This window comes from Esox lucius, chromosome 23, assembly GCF_011004845.1.
Source record: "Esox lucius isolate fEsoLuc1 chromosome 23, fEsoLuc1.pri, whole genome shotgun sequence".
Classification (NCBI taxonomy): Eukaryota; Metazoa; Chordata; class Actinopteri; order Esociformes; family Esocidae; genus Esox; species Esox lucius.
In genome coordinates, this window is record NC_047591.1 from 22522105 (window position 1) to 22542711 (window position 20607).

Here is a 20607-nt window from a genome sequence, read left to right on the forward strand (position 1 = left end):
CTGAGGGAGGAGTATCCTAATAGAGGTGGAGCCTGAGGGAGGAGTATCCTAATAGAGGTGGAGCCTGAGGGAGGCATGTCCTGATGGGGGTGGGGCTACTAGAGATGGTGCCTGAGAGTGATTGTTGTTTATAGTTCTGGCCCCTAATCTTACTCAAAGATGCCTCCTGTTACTTGTGTGGAGTAGATTCCTGATGGACACGCTCAGCAGCCATGCATCTTGGTGTCTGTGTGTCAGTGATTGACAGGTAGCCATTTTGTGTGAGTGGTCCATAGTAAATAAAAATGGTCTGTGCATAGGGAAGGAGAATCATCTCTGGCCGTCTTAATGACCTGTTAAGTTATGCGGCCGCATTATAGCATGTCAATACGCCTACTTAAGGAGCCTCGACGTTTAATTGATATGTGAGAAAGATGGACAGAGGGAGAAGACAGGAGCTGGGTTAGCACTGCAGGGTTTGAGGGATCAGGGAATCCCCTTGTAGCTCAGGTCCTTGTACCGGTCAAGTCTGGTGGGGTGGGGGCAGGTCTGGTGGGGTGTGGGCAGGTCTGGTGGGGTGGGGGCAGGTCTGGTGGGGGCAGGTCTGGTGGGGTGGGGACAGGTCTGGTGGTGTGGGGACAGGTCTGGTGGTGTGGGGACAGGTCTGGTGGTGTGGGGGCAGGTCTGGTGGTGTGGGGGCAGGTCTGGTGGGGTGGGGGCAGGTCTGGTGGTGTGGGGGCAGGTCTGGTGGTGTGGGGGCAGGTCTGGTGGGGTGGGGTGGGGGCAGGTCTGGTGGGGTGGGGTGGGGGCAGGTCTGGTGGGGTGGGGGCAGGTCTGGTGGGGTGGGGTGGGGGCAGGTCTGGTGGGGTGGGGTGGGGGCAGGTCTGGTGGGGTGGGGGCAGGTCTGGTGTGGTGGGGGCAGGTCTGGTGGGGTGGGGGCAGGTCTGGTGTGGTGGGGACAGGTCTGGTGGGGTGGGGGCAGGTCTGGTGGGGTGTGGACAGGTCTGGTGGTGTGGGGGCAGGTCTGGTGGGGTGTGGACAGGTCTGGTGGGGGCAGGTCTGGTGGAGTGGGGGCAGGTCTGGTGGGGGCAGGTCTGGTGGGGTGGGGACAGGTCTGGTGGGGTGGGGGCAGGTCTGGTGGGGTGGGGACAGGTCTGGTGGGGTGGGGGCAGGTCTGGTGGGGTGGGGACAGGTCTGGTGGGGTGGGGGCAGGTCTGGTGGAGTGTGGACAGGTCTGGTGGGGTGGGGTGGGGGCGGTTCCTGAAGCGGTGGCTGGTGTGATGACCATAATGAAGACTGACGTGTCCTTGCAGCCCTCACATCCACCTCCTCCCTCTACCTCCTCCCTTCTGCTTCATGTCCTCCCCCTCTCTTCCTCCTGTATCGCTCCTTCCTCCTCTCTCTCCCTGGTCCTCTCAGCCCCATCCCCCTCTGTCTTTCATGGTCAAGGTTTACTACGGTCACTATATCAACACTTAAGAACATTGCCTGTCAGTGTTCATCACCCCTTCTGTTGAGTCTGTTCCCCCCATTTCACAACACATCCTGCACACATCCTCCATCCTTCCATTTAGTGTACCCCCTTTTTTCTCCACAGATACCCGCCCCCCAACCCCGTTCTTCTCTCCCATCCTCTCCTTCCTGTTCCTCCCTCTCCTCCCCGTTCCTCCCTCTCCTCCCCGTTCCTCCCTCTCCTTCCCGGTCCTCCTTCTCTTCATGTTCCTTCATCGTAACCTAACAGCCTCATCGTTGTATTTATTTCTGTAGGGTTATTTGCTGTCTGTGTCGTACCACATGCTTCTGTTATACCAGAGAGTGTGTGTCTGTGTGTATCTGCTTGCATGTGTCTATGTGAGTGTGTGTGGTGGCTGGTGATTGACCCTCAAGAATCCCTGGACACTGTCTGTTTTATCAGGCCAACATAATGAACAGCTACCAAAGCAAACAAGGGAATATTCAGCTAGCATGTATTTCTCCCTGGCAACAAACCAGCTACCCTGCAACCGTGGTCACTAAAGGTCTTCCTTTCTGGTCAATGTATTTTTTTAGGTCATTGGTTAATGACATTATGACACAGTAAGGTGGTGTGGATTCTATTGTTGTGACCATGGAAATGGTCTTGGTGTCCCATTCCATTGTCCGACATTGTTGAGGGGTCAGATCGTGTTTTTTGTACCTATTTATTCATAAGTCCTTTTAAATGTCTCCCCCTGTGTTTGTCTTTCTTTAGCAACAATGCCTTTTTATATATCACATATTTTGATGATTGATTATTTCTTTTTTCGGTCATCTGCATTCACAAAATGACAAATAATTAAATTTTGTAGCATGAGGGTCCAGCAGAAGGCTAATTAATTCCACCTGCTGATGCAAAAGGAAAGGACACAACCAGGTGTTTTCATTTGTCTATAGCATAATGTAGAGGTTTCATATCTGTTGAATAATTTAGAGGTTTTCTACGCTTGGACTAATATATAGGTTTTCTATCTTTACAATAATATATTGTTTCTATATCTATGGAATAATATGTAGGCTTTAGATCTATAGAGTAATATGTAGTTTCTCTGTCTTCTTCTGTCCTCCACAGACCCGTGTCCAGCATTGCGTGTGCTCTGTGGCCAGCGACCACTCGGTTGGCCTCCTCAGTCTGCGCGAGAGGAAGTGCATCATGCTGGCGTCACGACACCTCTTCCCCATTCAGGTCATCAAGTGGCGGCCCTGTGATGATTACCTGGTGGTGGGCTGCTCAGATGGCTCTGTCTATGTCTGGCAGATGGACACCGGTGAGATGGAAAGACCTGCGCACGCACGCACGCCATTTACAGTGGGGAGAACAAGTATTTGATGACCTGCAAAATCGGCAGTGTTTCCCACTTACAGAGCATGTAGAGGTCTGTCATAGGTACTCTTCGACTGTGAGTGACGGAATCTAAAACAAAAATCCAGAAAATCACATTGTATGATTTTTAAGTAATTAATTGGCATTTTATTGCATGACATAAGTGTTTGAAAAGCAGAACTTAATATTTGGTACAGAAACTTTGTTTGCAATTACAGAGATCTTACGTTTCCTGGAGTTCTTGACTAGGTTTGCACACACTGCAGCAGGAATTTTGGCCCACTCCTCCATACAGACCTTCTCCAGATCCTTCAGGTTTCAGGGCTGTCGCTGGGCAATACGGACTTTGAGCTCCCTCCAAAGATTTTCTATTGGGTTCAGGTCTGGAGACTGGTTAGGCCACTCCAGGACCTTGAGATGCTTCTTACACTCCTTAGTTGCCCTGGTTGTGTGTTTCGGGTCGTTGTCATGCTGGAAGACCCAGTCACGACCCATCTTCAATGCTCTTACTGAGGGAAGGAGATTGTTGGCCAAGATCTTGCGATACATGGCCCCATCCATCCTCCCCTCAATACGGTGCAGTCGTCCTGTCCCCTTTGCAGAAAAGCATCTCCAAAGTTGGGATGGTGTTCTTGGGGTTGTACTCATCCTTCTTCTTCCTCCAAACACGGTGAGTGGAGTTTAGACCAAAAATCAAAATTTTTGTCTCATCAGACCACATGACCTTCTCCCATTCCTCCTCTGGATCATCCAGATGGTCATTGGCAAACTTCAGACGGGCCTGGACATGCGCTGGCTTGAGCAGGGGGACCTTGCGTGCGCTGCAGGATTTTAATCCATGACGGCGTAGTGTGTTACTACTGGTTTCCTTTGAGACTGTGGTCCCAGCTCTCTTCAGGTCATTGACCAGGTCCTGCCGTGTAGTTCTGGGCTGATCCCTCACCTTCCTCATGATCATTGATGCCCCATGAGGTGAGATCTTGCATGGAGCCCCAGACCGAGGGAGATTGACCGTCATCTTGAACTTCTTCCATTTTCTAATAATTGCGCCAACAGTTGTTGCCTTCTCACCAAGCTGCTTGCCTATTGTCCTGTAGCCCATCCCAGCCTTGTGCAGGTCTACAATTTTATCCCTGATGTCCTTACACAGCTCTCTGGTCTTGGCCATTGTGGAGAGGTTGGAGTCTGTTTGAGTGTGTGGACAGGTGTCTTTTATACAGGTAATTAATTCAAACAGGTGCAGTTAATACAGGTAATGAGTGGAGAACAGGAGGGCTTCTTAAAGAAAAACTGACAGGTCTGTGAGAGCCGGAATTCCTACTGGTTGGTAGGTGATCAAATACTTGCAATAAAAGGCTAATTCATTATTAAAAAATCATACAATGTGATTTTCTGGATTTTTGTTTTAGATTCCGTCTCTCACAGCTGAAGTGTACCTATGATAAAAATAACAGACCTCTATATGCTTTGTAAGTAGGACAACCTGAAATATCGTCAGTGTATCAAATATTTGTTCTCCCCACTGTATGTGCTTAGGATAATTAGCTGTTAAATTGCAGAGGGCTTATTTGTTATTGTAACTATGATTAATGAGAGTGTGGGGGGCTTGGCTGGCAACTATTTTCTTTGTTTTCTCATTAAAGAACTTCCATAAATATCTGTTAATAACTCAACAAGGCCCGCTGGCCAAATGGCAACCTATTTCCCTACCTAGTACATTTGTTCCACAAGCACCAATAGGCAAAAGCAGGGCACTGTGCAGCGACTGGGGTGCCATTTGGGACTCGGAGGGTCCGTGGCGTCTGTTAATCGAACAGTCCTGATGGCCCTCAGACTTCATCGCTGGTTATTCAATGAAACCATGCTTCACTTCATTTACAATTTGCAAATGCCTTTCTGTTTTTAATGGGCACCACCTCTCCGTTCTCACTGGGCTGTGTTTTGTAGACTTACCAGATTTAACCTGTCTGCATTTATAATAGATGGTCTGTGTTAGCAACCACAGCTGCTGAAGTGTGGTGGGCTCTGGGAGGACAGGGGGAGAGAGGAAGGCTGTTGTCTGAAGTGTGGTGGGCTCTGGGAGGACAGGGGGAGAGAGAGGAAGGCTGTTGTCTGAAGTGTGGTGGGCTCTGGGAGGACAGGGAGAGAGAGGGAGGCTGTTGTCTGAAGTGTGGTGGGCTCTGGGAGGACAGGGGGAGAGAGAGGGAGGCTGTTGTCTGAAGTGTGGTGGGCTCTGGGAGGACAGGGAGAGAGAGGGAGGCTGTTTCCTCGCAGGGTGCCCCACCGTTCCCTACATAGTGGATGACCAGGCCAGGGGCTATTAGACTCATAGGGTTAAAACATGAGGCGTTATATGGGGAATAGGATGCTATTTCCTAGCTGGTGTCAATTAGGAGCTTGGAAGAGATGTGACTGTAGAGGAAAGGAGAAAGGGGTTGGGCCTTTAGATGATGATGATGAGGATGATGATGATTCTCCTCTGCATCTCCTTCCCTTCCGCACCAGGACAGTCCTCAGATTACAACTGCCTGGGTTGGATTGTCTTTACCCCCCCCCACACACACACACACACACACACACACACACATAGATGCACATTTACAGACGCACGTGTACACACACACACATACTGACCAGATTAATAATAGATTGTCTGATGTGTGTGTGTGTGTGTGTGTGTGTGTGTGTGTTTTTTTTGTCATCCCATCAGTAAACTCGTATGCAGCATGTTTAGCGAAGCAACGCAGCACTCTTAAAACATTAGACAGATTTAAATCACCCTCACGGCGCTGGAAGTCGAGATGATGGCTGAGGAAGTGGGGGGAGGGGACCGGGGGTGGGGGTGGGAGCACTTACAAAACATCTCCCCAAACGGGAGAGCCTCCCCCCCTCCGACCGCATTAGCCGGGCGCATTAGTGTGTTTATGTTGGCTCTTAAAGCTGGTTATGGTCTGTTGTTGCTGAGTAGGAGAGGAGGACACAGGAGCGCGCCTGTACTCCACTCACAACTCAGTGTTTGGATGTTTTATCTGAGGATGGATAATGCGTAGAAAGCCTGGCTGTCTGTGTTTCTGAGGACGGAGAGTGGATGGCGAGCCTAAGAAGTAACGATCCCAGAGGTTTTGTCTAGAACCACTTGAAGGGATCTGAAGGGGCTGTGGTGGTAAACCGCTAGAATACCCTTTGATTCATTGACATGTTATGTTGCTCATGGACACCCGGGATGTCCTTCAGATCATGGACACCTGGACGTCCTCACTCCTCAGAGTTGTCACTGTACAGATGCTTCGGCTATCCTCTGTGGGTTTCTGCACCAATACACAGAATATTTTAACTTCCTAAGGAGATCAAAGCCTGATACAAGGGCTACAACATCTGAAACTCCTCTGGCAGTCAGTCCTATTTTTCTCAGTTGGTAGAACTACGCCAGTGTTGTTTTTATTCCCATTGGGTTGGGGGGGCGGGGGAGGCAGTATGATAAATAATAGGAAAACATGCTGTACAGTCTACTGTGAGTAACATACTCTATTGACTGAGTTGTCATTCTGAAGGAGTCATCTGTTGCTGATTCAGCATTTTGAGATCGAGTGAGGAGGACTTTTGTAGGACCATGGGGAGATGGTGGCAGGGTGGTGGGACCATGGGGAGATGGAGGCATGGTGGTGGGACCATGGGGAGGTGGAGGCAGGGTGCGGGGACCATGGGGAGAAGGGGGCAGGATGGTGGGGGACCATGGGGAGATGACGGCAGGGTGGTGGGACCATGGTGAAATGGCGGCAGGGTGGTGGGACCATGGGGAGATGGCAGCATGGTGGTGGGACCATGCTGAGATGGAGGCAGGGTGCAGGGACCATGGGGAGAAGGAGGCAGGGTGGTGGGACCATGGGGAGAAGGGGGCAGGGTGGTGGGGGACCATGGGGAGATGGAGGCAGGATGGAGACCATATGTAGAAGGGGGCAGGGTGGTGGGGGACCATGGGGCGATGGAGGCAGGTTGGAGGGACCATGGGGAGAGGGAGACCAGGTGGTTGTGTTTTTGGGGCCTTCGGGTGACCATAGGGAGAGGTGTGCAACACATTCTCCCTGTACTAATGGCTCTGTCTTAGCTGGGAAGCTAGTCTAGGCTGGCACTAGTCTGATGCTAGGCTAGAATGGCCCCAGAATGAGATGTAGTAGGAGAGACTTGTGGGCACCTGAGTGTGAAATGAAGAGGTGTGTGTGTGTGTGGCGGGGCGTTGGACATGTAATAGTGCCTTCCATCAGACACACACACACACGCGCACACCCACACCTCAGGTAGAGCCTAGGATCCAGTCTCCTCAGCCTGTCCACGGTCAATTTACAGGCCATTTGGAAAACTGCCACTCCTTCCAGTCAATATTGAACGCAATCCCAATATCTTCACAGCCTGCATCAAATGATGTGTTTTATTTTCTCTCTGAGAATAGTGTAAGGATTAGAGGGCTATATAGGAAACCTACATCTTGTTAAAGATTGGTGGGGAGGAGGGTCAGAGGATGTGTTCAAAGGAGGAGGATGGACAGAGGCGACCTGGATGGATGGAGGGATGGACAGAGGAGACCGGGATGGAGGGATGGACAGAGGTGAGGGATGGACAGAGGAGACCTGGATGGAGGAATGGACAGAGGAGACCGGGATGGAGGGATGGACAGAGGCGAAGGGATGGAGGGATGGACAGAGGAGACTGGGATGGAGGGATGGACAGAGGAGACCTGGATGGATGGAGGGATGAGTGTAGCGTATACGGATGTGTGGGTGGGTTTTTCACATGAAATACGTTCTGTGGTTAAATCTCCTCTCGTTGTCTGTGTGCTCCAGGTGCGTTGGACAGGTGCGTGATGGGCATCACGGCTGTGGAGATCCTGAATGCGTGTGATGAAGTGGCACCTGCGGCTGTGGACTCCCTGAGCCACCCTGCGGTCAACCTGAAGCAGGCCATGACCCGGCGCAGCCTGGCCGCCCTGAAGAACATGGCCACGCACAAACTGCAGACGCTGGCCACCAATCTGCTGGCTGCCGACAATGCAGACAAGGTCAGCCTGCTTCTAACCTTTAACCCTGAGCCTTGAGGCTAGTCCCCTAACCCTGGCTATCAACCAGCTAGCTACAGACGAGGTCAGTTTGTGATATTTCTCTGCGTGTTTATGACTGCCTATGAATGTGGTTGTAATGTCTTGGGCTGTGAATGTGTAGATCTAGTAGTGGACAGGTATGGGATCTTGTCTTGCTGAGCTTGTTGGCCGGGGAATGCATTCCCCTCCAGCGCATGTGCCCGCGGAATCTTAATGCACAGCGTTATCAGAAGCCGATCGGAGTTGTTGAAATGAGGCACGGACATCATTTTGAAATTGGGTAAAAAACGGTTTATTATAATATTTAGAATAAAAAGAAATTGCTTGCCTGACTGGACCTCATCCAATGAGACTCTTGTGTAATGGACTGTTAATTGCTGTCTACTCAGTTCCAGTCGGGCACATTGTCCCAGTAAGAGTCATTCTCATGGTGACACACACATCATCGCTTGAAATGATCGTCTCAGCCTGTAGTCATCCTCGGAAAAACATTGCTGGAATGATGATCACTTCAGACGGAACCAGGAGGGGGTGGGCGCGAGGGAGGGGGGTAGAGAGAGAGAGACAGAGAGAGAGAGGGAGGGAGAGAGAGATGAAGTGAGAGATGGAGTGTGAGAGGGAATGCTTTGAGCTGAGTTGTAATGGCTCCCTGAACTACGCATGTGACCTGGCAGGCCTCGTTCTGCTCACGATGCAGAGTGGCTTGCATGCCTTCAGGGCAGCACTTAACAGTGGCCATTTTGAGAAGCAGTCTGCCGTATGAAAAGTGTAAAGGCTGGATTGAAGTGGAGTGAACAGGGCTAATCGGCCGGATGAAAAATGCATGCCCTGCTTCCGTCTCGTGGGGGGGCTCTCTGGGTCCAGCCGCCATCTAGCTTTCAGCTCTGCCAGCCAGGCTGCATTTAAACTGGAAACCAGAGGAGAGGGTGATGGTGGTTGTTCCAGACAATTAGCTATAACACCACCCTACTGTCCCTGCCCCCCCCCCCCTCTGTATCTTCCCTCTCGCTCTTTCTCTCTTCCTTGAGTGTAACAGAGAGGGTCTGGCTGGGGTGTGTGTGTTTGTGTGTGTTTGTGTGTGTTTGTGTGTGTTTGTGTGTGTTTGTGTGTGTTTGTGTGTGTGTGTGGAGGGTATTTCCTAGCCCAGTGGCCTGCAGGGACCAGGGGTTAGTTAAAGTGGAGCCTCTTAATGCTTGTGATGGAGGTGGTGGGAGGCAGGGTTGGGGGGGAGGGAGGGAGGCCGGGTTGGGAGGGTCGGAGGCAGGGTTGGGGGAGGATGGGTGGGTGGGTGAAAGGCAGGGTTGGGGGGAGGGAGGCAGGGTTGGGGGGTGGGTGGATGGTTGGTTGCTATGTGCCCCCAGGGGAGTGGATGGGATGAGAGGTAATCCTCCTGTCCTCTCCCTCACTCCATCGCTGCCTGAGAATCACAGCTCTCACAAGGTCTGTCAGGAGAGAGTTTAAGCTCCTGCTGTATGTGGGTGTGTGTTCCCGTTAGTTATATCTTTCGCTTCGGCCAAAAACAGTGGGAGTGGTCCTATGTGGCTCAGTGTGAGTTTCTATTGCGATGCACAGATAAGCTTCACTTGCTGATGGGATGTCCTGCGCGAGCACACACACACACACACCCACACACACACACACAGACACTAAAAAGGAGGCACCTTCTGTTTAGTCTGAGGAGATGCGTCTGCTGAGTGGTGGTGTTAATGCTTCAGATAGTCGTCACACTGGGGGGATCCAGGATGCCTGTTTCTGTTGCCACATGCTGATGATGCAACAGGAAGCAGGAAGAAGGCAGCTGCAGTGAATGGATTGAGTAGAGGAGGTGGTAGGGATGGTGGAGAGGAGGTGGTAGGGATGGTGGAGAGGAGGTGGTTGGGATGGTGGAGAGGAGGTGGTAGGGATGGTGGAGAGGAGGTGGCAGGGATAGAGGAGGGGAGGTGGCAGGGATAGAGGAGAGGAGGTGGCAGGGATAGAGGAGAGGAGGTGGCAGGGATAGAGGAGAGGAGGTGGCAGGGATAGAGGAGAGGAGGTGGCAGGGATAGAGGAGGAGGTAGGAATGGAGGAGAACCCTGTTTCCTATGTAGAAATGTATGACTCTTTACAACTCTGATAGGAACTAGTGCGCAATGTAGCAATTAGTATTTTATAGGAGAGTGCTGTAGGGTCTGCCTGAACACACACACACACACACACAGTGACCGCTGCGGGATTAATGACCTTTCTCCTGTGGCCGGCCATACTTCCTGTCTAATTGCTCTTTTTCGTATGGTGTGTTTGTGTGTATTGCTTGAGTGTGCATGTCTGTGTGTTGTGTGAATCTACTACACAAAATTAAGACCTCCAACCTGGATGGTCAGAATCCACCTCCATCCTGTTAGGTCACATCATCATACAGATGTTCTACTACAGATTCCCTTCAGGTAAATTCATGTTAGATTCCCTTCAGGTGAATTCATGTTAGATTCCCCTCAGGTGAATTCATGTTAGATTCCCCTCAGGTGAATTCATATTTGTCTTTTTCCCTTTCTTACGGATTTTTCTTTAGTTTTTTCTTTTCTACTATAAGTCTTAGAGTCGCAGCCTTATACGCACAGATAATTCTTTTTCCCTTAAAACGATAAAAGCCATTACATTTTCTTCAAAGACGGTTTAGGTTTATTTGGCCCTGCAAACTTGTGAGAGCCATTGTTTAGTGCTCTCCTCTTCCTTTTGGTTTTTGTCATCCCCTGTTACTGCCAATCGGCCATAATGATACCCCTTTCTCCATAACGGCAGCCATTCAACTGTAATTTGTGTCTCCTGGCTCCTAAGTGTTGTCTGACTGCTGGTCAAATGGTCTGAGCCGGAATCAAAAGGCCTCCTTCTCACCCTCCCTCGTTATCTTTCCCTCCCACGCTTTCTCTCTCTCTCGCTCTCTATTTCGTCCCTTTCCACCTTCCTCTCTCTCTGTCTCTCCCTCTTCCCCCCAGCTCAGCCGGTCGTTGTGTTCTCCAGTCTTTCTGTAACGTCCCATTATTTTCTCTGACATAGTAATTCTGCCGCCGCCCAGGGTAAGTGCTGTCCCTGTGATATCTGCTATCAAAACGCTCTATTGTTCCTCCCACAACACCGACACACACACACACACACACACACACGTCCCGACCCACAACAACTGCCCCCTGGCCACCCCACTGGTCCCCAGGCCCCCAGGTGGGGTAATGACAGATAATGACCAATAACTGGCCTCCAATCAACCTGCCTGCCTGTCTTTCTGTCTGTCTGTCTGCTTCTCTTATGGAGATAGAATACTGCCAGAATGTTTGTGTTCACAGCATACACTCACCTAAAGGATTATTAGGAACACCTGTTCAATTTCTCATTATTGCAATTATCTAATCAACCAATCACATGGCAGTTGCTTCAATGCATTTAGGGGTGTGGTCCTGGTCAAGACAATCTCCTGAACTCCAAACTGAATGTCAGAATGGGAAAGAAAGGTGATTTAAGCAATTTTGAGCGTGGCATGGTTGTTGGTTCCAGACGGGCAGGTCTGAGTATTTCACATCTGCTCAGTTACTGGGATTTTCACGCACTACCATTTCTAGGGTTCACAAAGAATGGGAAAAGGGAAAAACATCCAGTATGCGGCAGTCCTGTGGGTGAAAATGCCTTGTTGATGCTAGAGGTCAGAGGAGAATGGGCCGACTGATTCAAGCTGATAGAAGAGCAACTTTGACTGAAATAACCACTCGTTACAACCGAGGTATGCAGCAAAGCATTTGTGAAGCCACAACATGCACAACCTTGAGGCGATTGGGCTACAACAGTGGAGATGAGGTACCACTCATCTCCACTACAAATAGGAAAAAGAGGCTACAATTTGCACGAACTCACCAAAATTGGACAGTTGAAAGAATGTTGCCTGGTCTGATGACATGGATCCATCATGCCTTGTTGCCACTGTGCAGGCTGGTGGTGGTGGTGTAATGGTGTGGGGGATGTTTTCGTGGCACACTTTAGGCCCCTTAGTGCCAATTGGGCATTGTTTAAATGCCATGGCCTACCTGAGCATTGTTTCTGACCATGTCGATCCCTTTATGACCACCATGTACCCATCCTCTGATGGCTACTTCCAGCAGGATAATGCACCATGTCACAAAGCTCAAATAATTTCAAATTGGTTTCTTGAACATGACAATGAGTTCACTGTACTGAAATGGCCCCCACAGTCACCAGATCTTAACCCAATAGAGCATCTTTGGGATGTGGTGGAACGGGAGTTTCGTGCCCTGGATGTGCATCCCACAAATCTCCATCAACTGCAAGATGCTATTCTATCAACATGGGCCAACATTTCTAAAGAATGCTTTCAGCACCTTGTTGAATCAATGCCACGTATAATTAAGGTAATTCTGAAGGTGAAAGGGGGTCAAACACAGTATTAGTATGGTGTTCCTAATAATCCTTTAGGTGAGTGTACATCTCACAAATGTAAGCGAAGATTTGTAAACACACAGCATAGAGTCCACACATGTGAACCGTGTTTCTTTAATACACAGCCCCGAATCCGTGAATCGTACATACACCCAGCATTCAGCTCACCAATGCGTAGTTGTTAATAAATGCACAAATGTGAGTCACTATCCACAAACACTACATCTGACTATTATTTCTAAAATAGCGTTTTGTATAAATGCAACCAGATTTCGTCAGTCAACACTTGTGTTAGAATATGCTTTTGTGGATCAAGTTGTGTGTGTGTGTGGGGATCGGTTTGCGTTTGTACACAGCATTTTGGCAGTTTCCTTCCGAATTGAGGTCACAGGTCACAGGTTAACGATCCACAAATGAGATTGATACCGCTACTCAACATCTCATAATGCAGTAGAATATCTTGGTGAATTCCAGCCAATCACCTAAGCACACAGTGATGACGTTATCCACTTTTGGGTTTCAACAAAGATGCAAGCAACCGTGTCGCTTGATGTACCATGTAACTTAGCAGACAAGTATTGTAATTTTTCTAACTTATTACTAATGGCATACACTAACTATAATTTAAATGTACCAATAATTGGAAATGAACAACCACAGCTGGTTAGGGAACGTTTGTTGGCTGTGCTACTCTTTACTACAGTGCTATGCTCTCTATTGCTAGCTAGTTGTCACCATCCAATGTAGGCCAAGAAACCTTCAAAATAACTTTTTTGAAATATGCAGAACTGTCCATTGTTTCTGGACACTGTCAAATGTATGCATTTAATTTGATCGTTTATGTGACTGACAAGGGGAACAAAGTAATTATAATACGTAGCTAGCTTGGTACATCCATCGACACGGTTGCTTGCATCTTTGTTGAAACCCAAAAGTAGATGACGTCATCACTGTGTGCTTAGGTGATTGGCTGGAAGTCTCCAAGATATTCTACTGCATTATGAGATGTTGAGTAGTGGTATCATTCACATTAGTGGATCGGTGACCTGTAACTTGAACTCAGAACGTAACGTGTCTCTGTGTCTGTCTCTGTGTCTGTCTCTGTGTCTGTCTCTGTGTCTGTCTCTGTGTCTGTCTCTGTGTCTGTGTCTGTCTCTGTGTCTGTCTCGTAGTCTGTCTCGTAGTCTGTCTCGTAGTCTGTCTCGTAGTCTGTGTCTGTCTCGCAGTCTGTCTCGCAGTCTGTCTCTGTGTCTGTCCCGTAGTCTGTCTCTGTCCCGTAGTCTGTCTCTGTCCCGTAGTCTGTCTCTGTCCCGTAGTCTGTCTCTGTCTCGTAGTCTGTCTCGTAGTCTGTCTCGTAGTCTGTCTCGTAGTCTGTCTCGTAGTCTGTCTCTGTGTCTGTGTCTGTCTCGCAGTCTGTCTCGCAGTCTGTCTCGTAGTCTGTCTCTGTCCCGTAGTCTGTCTCTGTCCCGTAGTCTGTCTCTGTCCCGTAGTCTGTCTCTGTCTCGTAGTCTGTCTCTGTCTTGCAGTCTGTCTGTCTCGCAGTCTGTCTGTCTCGCAGTCTGTCTGTCTTGTAGTCTGTGTGTGTGTGTTTAAGTCTTTGAGCATGTGTAAGTACTGAGCCTTTTGAGATAATGTGTATGTGTGTGTGGTGTGTATGTGGATGCTTGCATGTTTTGTTTATTTGGACTAAGCTGAGGCGCGCGCATGTGCGCGGGTGTGTGTGTCTGCATCCGTGTGTGCGCGTGTGTGTGCGTGCGTGTGTGCGTGCGTGTGTGTGTGTGTGCGCGTGTGTGCGCGTGTGTGCGCGTGTGTGTGTGCGCGTGTGTGTGCGCGTGCGTGTGTGCGTGTGTGTGCGTGTGTGTCTGCATCAGTGTGTGTGTCTGCATCCGTTTGTGTGTGTGCGTGTGTGTAAATGTTTGCATGTTTGTTGTTTTTGCGGAGGCTGGCTGGCTGGTAACAGAGCAGCTCTTGAGGCGTATTGATTTTTTAATGTCTCCCTGAATGCTCTTAGTCAAGGTTCAACAAAGTTTTCACTGAGCTGATGTAAGTCCGTGCCCGTTAACACCAGACCCATTAGCAGCTGGCAGCATCAAGGAGAACCGTAAGTACAGAAGGGCTGTTCAGAAAACGACGGAGGCCTTTTACTGTCATGTGAAGGAGTACATTTGCACCTTTTGTGTTGCAGATTGTGTGTGTATGTGTGTGTGTGTTCACCCCGCCTTTTGGTCTGACCACTACTTTGAGCAGGAGAGTTAGAGCAAGAGTTGAGAATGAGGAGAGAAGGAGGTGAGTAGGGGTCCTTTGGGACATTGACCTTTTAACAGCCTTCATATTTGCTTACAGCTCCAGAGTCCTCTCCTTTCCACTCCTCTCCTCCCTCCCCCCTTCCCTCCCCCCTTCTCCTTTCTTCTCCTCTTTCTCCTTCACCCTTGCCTCCTCTCATTTCCTCCCTCTCCCCTCCCCTCCTCTCATTTCCTCTCTTCGCTCTCCCTTCCCCTCCTCTCCGCTTATCTTTTCTCCTCTGCCCACTCCCTCCTCTCTTGTCCCTCTCCTCTCCCTCTTCTAAATATCTATTAATTGCCTGCCAGTGGGTCAGCTGGTCAGGTCATCCTCAGGTTGTTTATGATAACTACCGCCTACCTATAAGCTTTAAGTCAGACATCAGCTGAGAGAGACCTCTGTGATTTAGAATGGGTCGATTGTTCGAAATGAGCTGTGAATCTGACTTTGAGGGCATCATATCAGCTCTTGTTTGCAGTCTTGATGCCTGGAGCAAAGTCTAGGTGTTCCTGTATTTGCTTTTGGACAGGTCAGTGATTTTAAGAAGTTAACCAACATTAGAATTGCAGTTTTCCTCATTGAAAGTTGTAAAATGTCACAGTCTAGGTTTGGGCCTTTGCTGTTTTGGTGGGTGTGAGGTGGTTCGGAAAGCCCAGTGGACAACGAATAATGTCTAGCATGGCCTAAGTTAAGGGGATGTATTGGTCAGCAGGGACTTTCTGGTAGCATGGTGCTCTAGTGATTCCTTTAGGTGGAGCCTGTAAAGCTAATGAGGTCAGGACGTTCCTGTTTCCTTCTAAGTGACAAGTAAAGTAACATTGGCTAGTATGTCTGAATAGTGAAGTAACATTTGGGTAGTATGTCTGAATAGTAAAGTAACATTGGCTAGTATGTCTGAATAGTAAAGTAACATTTGGGTAGTATGTCTGAATAATAAAGTAACATTGGCTAGTATGTCTGAATAGGGAAATGTGCACAGCGCACCCCCCCCCCCCCCAAACACACACACACACACACACACTGTTTTCATGGTGTGTACCTTAGTGGTCTGGGGGAAGTTTAATAACAGGGATATGAAATGCTCCCTGATCCTTCCTGGCCATTCCGGTCAACTGGCTGTGTGATTGAATTCTCTGCTGTTGTTCCACTCTCCATCGCTGTCCAATGGGATTTGGGAATTAGCCTCCCTGGGAGACCTCCAGATGTTGGGCATCCAGCTGATTCCACACAGCTAGCTATCATCGGATAATCTAACCCACCCCCTTCCTTCTTCAAAATAAATTAACCCCTTCTGGGGGGGTGGGGCGATGGACAGTGTTTGGCTGGCCAGCTGGGGGAGGAGCCCTTTGTCTTTGTGTTATAGCAGCCGTGGGCCTGTAGGGGGCAGCGTTTCTCCACCTAAATCTCAGAACCGCCTCTGGTCCTGTATGTGTCTCATCCGCATCACCGTCGGTCTGTCGGTCCGGTCAGAAAGAACAGGGTTCAGAGAGGAAGCCTGATTCACTTCCACTGATTACAGAAGGGCCCCACTGAGGATGTTGGACCCTAAACACACAATACACCTGTGATGAACAGCTGTGTGTCTGTGTGTGTGTCTGTGTGTGTGTGTGTGTGTGTGTGTGTGTAAGTTGTCAGAAGTGCAGCGATATCTGTTCAACTTCTGTCTGTGTGTATGTCTCAGAGGTGCATTGAGTCGCCATTCTGACAGGACACTGGAAGTTAGGTACTAAACGGGGAAGAGTGGCAGAGCAGGGCAGGTCTTCACACACACACACACACACACACACACACAGAGAAACGTCTGTGGGCTCATTATCGAGTGTGACTCGGAGCCTGGAGAAGCAGACATCTGTGGAACAATTGAGCGTGGTGGACGATCTGTGGCTTTGATTGGCTTCTCCCTCGTCAAACAGACAATAAACCTGATGGTTCCATCGTCAGACAAAGGAACATGGTTGTACCTTACCTCCCGCTGACCCCCACTGCCTCAAACTGACTCTCTGCCTCCCAATGCCTCTCACTCCTTCAAACTGTCTCCTGTTGCCTTCCACTGCCCCCACTGCCTCAAACTGCCTCCCACTGCCTTAAACTGACTCTCACAGACTCCCACTGCCTCAAACTGACTTCCACTGCCCCCACTGCCTCAAACTGCCTCCCACTGCCCTAAACAGACTCCCACTGCCTCCCAATGCTTCTCACACCCTCAAACTGCCTCAAACTGACTCCCACTGCCTCAAACTGACTCTCAAAGACTCCCATTGCCTCTCACTCCCTCAAACTGCCTCTCACTGCCTCAAACGGACTCCCACTGCCTTAAACTGACTCTCACAGACTCCCACTGCTTCCCAATGCTTCTCACACCCTCAACCTGACACTCACCGACGCCCACTGCCTCAAACCAACTCCCAATGCCTCCAACTGATTCCCACTGCATCCCACTGCATCCCACACGCCCCAACACCCCCTAAACACGTCCTCACACCACATCAGTGCAGTATTCACAGTGCTACATGCATGATGTCATTGTGCACGTCACCATAAATAAAAGCCTGCTCACATAGACGCCAAACCACAGTCTCAGCTTAGATTGTTTGTGTGGGGTAGTTGTTGGGCCGTGACACTTTCCATGCCTGGGTTGTGAGTTCAGTTCTTCCATAGGACCAGTTTGACTGAGTATCAGAAGGTAGGGTATACATTCACTGTTGTACGCCGCTCTGCAAAAGGGTGTAAGCCTGATGACTAAAATGTACATTTAATTATGTTAGTAGCCGAGCTCATCCAGGGATGTCTGGTCACGTCTGTGTGACTAGATCATGTCTGATGTTCCTTCCCACCATGAACCAGGGCTCATTGAACAAAGTCCCTTTTTGGCTGCTTTTCTGTGCCATTGCCAATAATTGTTTCGATCAATGCATTGCAAACCATTCACATAAAAGAAATGGAATATAAAAAATACCCTGCTTCATTTTCTTGTTTTCAAACACATTTGACTGATTTCAGAATAACTGAGAAGTTGATTACAACTCTATTGCCCCATGATCTTGGATGGCGTAATGTTCCCCTCATGACAGTATGTTTCCCGGCCCGGCTCTAAGCAGGCCGTCTGTGGCGGGCCGTCTGTGGCGGGCCGTCTGTGGCGGGCCGTCTGTGGCGGGCCGTCTGTGGCGGGCCGTCTGTGGCGGGCCGTCTGTGGCGGGCCGTCTGTGGCGGGCCGTCTGTGGCGGGCCGTCTGTGGCGGGCCGTCTGTGGCAGAAACAGCCACATGTTTCTTCCAAACATGACACTGCGGCAAAAACACAACAGGAAACGGCCAAAGTAGCTGCTTTCATTGATTAGAACAGGGACGATTCCCTCCATGCTGAACGCTTGCCATGTTAATGTATCTCCAGGGTTACGAGTGACTGGTCAACCGGTGAAATCTGTTAGTTATTATTTACTGGTAATAATACCTTATAATACATCAGCCATTGTCTTTAAAATTGACAGGATTTGAAGGCCTCCAGGAACATCCCAGTGTTCCGGTTGCCTTCCTGTATTTTCTCCATCCCATAATACTTGGCCCATTGCTGTGTAGCGGCCTTAGGTCCTGTGACTTTTTATTAAGTGGTGCAAACTAGTTAGCCAAGGTCTTGTCTTCTCCTATGGAGGAACTCCAGCCTGGTGGATGCTGCCCCTCCCCCCAGTGCCTGGCCACGCCCTGTTCTCCCCCCCAGTGCCTGGCCACGCCCTACTCTCTGTTCTCGTCTGTGATCACTGAGGCACCACAGCGGACCCCTGTTGAATCCTCTTAACTGCCATTGAGCGCGGTGACAATGCTGACCCTTGGTGTGCTAATTGCCAGCAATAGCCGTTCCTCTGATGTCTGTCGAACACTCCCTCCCTCCTTCACGGACGGAGCAGATGCAGGATAGACATGGGCTGGGCGGGGGGGACGGGGGACGCAATGGTTCTCAAACCTCTCCTTGGGGACCCTGAGGCATTTCGCAGTTTCGTTGTAACTTTGAACTAGCTCAACTAATTCAACTATTCAAGGGGCTTGTTGATTAGTTGACAAGTTGAATCGGGTTTGCCAGGACTGGAATCGATGTATGGAATGGCTGAGGGTCCCCGAGGACCGGTTTGAGGGCCACTGGTGTGGGTCCCCACAGCTGCCTTGGTCTCCCCCTCTTTCCGTCTACCCCTCTCTCGGTCTCCTACTTCTTCTGGGAAAAAGGAGTAAAGTAATGTTCTGGGGACAGTCTAGTAATTGCAGCCACGGCTAATTTCTGTGTAAACATCCTTACCAATGCAAACAGTGAAGTACCGGGCTGTTCAAATTGAATTTAAATTGACTAGCGATTAGCATGTTTACAAATTGAACCTGCTTTGTTTTGAAAACCGAATGAGTGTCTGTGATTGGCCTGGAGACAATCCACCTAATATATTCCAAGTTGTTATGGACTGTCATTAAACTGGAATCTGAAGATTACGGACAATGAGAAAGGATACAGAACATTGTCATGGTCACCCATCTGAAAAGCTCCCACCAAATTATTTACCCAAGGGCATAATGGAGATGACTGATTCTTGCCCATTGAAACCTGCTGCACACCTGGAACTGGAATAATGATTCTGATTGGTGGGTGTCGGCCAGAGACAGGTGGAGGTCGCTTCTGGAACAGATGAGCCTAGCCTTACCAATGGTGATCATGACATTGTTGTTACCCTGTAAGTTCTGTACCCGAATCCAGACCCGGTGAATGGAAGCAGAACACAATTGCAGAGTTTATGTACATGAAAGCATCCAACCGTTCAACGTGTGTGCGTTGTGTGTTCCAGGGTAATCTGCAGAAGTACTCCAACACCAGTCTGGTGGTTCAGGCCATGAAGACCAACCTCACGGACCCTGACATGCACGTCCTGTTCTTCGATGTTGAGTCGGTGATCATTCAGCTCCTGACAGAGGAGGCGCAGCGTCCCAGTCCTACCGTGGTCTCCCCAGAGACCCTCCAGAAGACCCAGGGAGCATCCGACAAGGGAGGGTCCTTCCTGGCCAACAAGATCTTCAAACAGGTTTGGATGGATGGTTGTGTTTGTCTAAAAATGACATGGTGTGTTGCAAGTGGATGGCTGACCAGGCACTTTCAGTGTTTATTGATGAATGCAACGGCAAAATGAAGTTAAGGTTCTTATGCCGAAGGGTACAACAGCAGCCGGTTAGGTTAGGGTGAAAAATGTGTTTCTTGTATTGTAATTGCATTGTGATTGTTATATTGGGTTCGCTTTTTCTGTCATAAGTATTACAAAAAACATCAAAATGTGTTCCATGTAATATAATATACCCAAAATATGTAAAAACAAAAAAAAGAAATTTAGTTCGACAACTTTTTAAGGGGTGTCATTACTATACTGTGCTACTTGTGGCTTCAGATTTTTAATTTGTTATTATTAATTTGTTATTCTTTTTTAAGATTGGATTGGATTTTCTTGACAATCTGCTGTGCTTTTAGTGCTTTTAACATAAGCTTTTCAGCACGCTTGGCGAAGCGTCTGCTTATCTGCACAAAACCGAAACTCTTTGATTACATTTCATTAATACACCAACATCAAGTCACAATTTTACAATCCCTCCATAGATAAGATATTTCTGTAATAATTTTCCATATCCCTCTACGCCTCTGAGTGTCGGCCCTGCTGTCATCCCCAGGTGAAGGAGACCATGAAGGAGACCATCAAGGAGCACCTCCTGGACGAAGACGAGGAGGAGGAGGAGGAGCTGAGGAGGCGGGAGGAGAAGTCCAAGTCCCTGTCTCTCCTGGAGTACAACCTGACCATGGACACGGCCAAACTGTTCATGTCCTGTCTGCATGCCTGGGGCCTCAATGGGCCCCTGGACGACGTGTGCCTGACGCGACTGGGCATGCTCAAACCCCACTGCCCCATCTCCTTTGGACTCGTCTCCCGCGGTGGACACATGTCCCTCATGCTGCCCACCTTCAAGGTGCACTTTTAAAATTAA

General features: G+C 49.3%; 1 protein-coding gene across 4 annotated transcripts in view; it reads left to right on the top strand.

The window, feature by feature from the left end:
* The window catches only part of LOC105023997 (WD repeat-containing protein 7), a 149809-nt gene that overhangs the window by 15054 nt on the left and 114148 nt on the right, over positions 1–20607 (top strand). For all 4 annotated transcript variants that reach the window (XM_013140291.3, XM_020042862.3, XM_034290238.1 and 1 more), the window contains exons 13-16: positions 2567–2762; positions 7657–7871; positions 19428–19661; positions 20296–20589. In XM_013140291.3, the coding sequence (XP_012995745.1) occupies positions 2567–2762; positions 7657–7871; positions 19428–19661; positions 20296–20589 (939 nt within the window). The remainder of the gene's footprint in view (positions 1–2566; positions 2763–7656; positions 7872–19427; positions 19662–20295; positions 20590–20607) is intronic.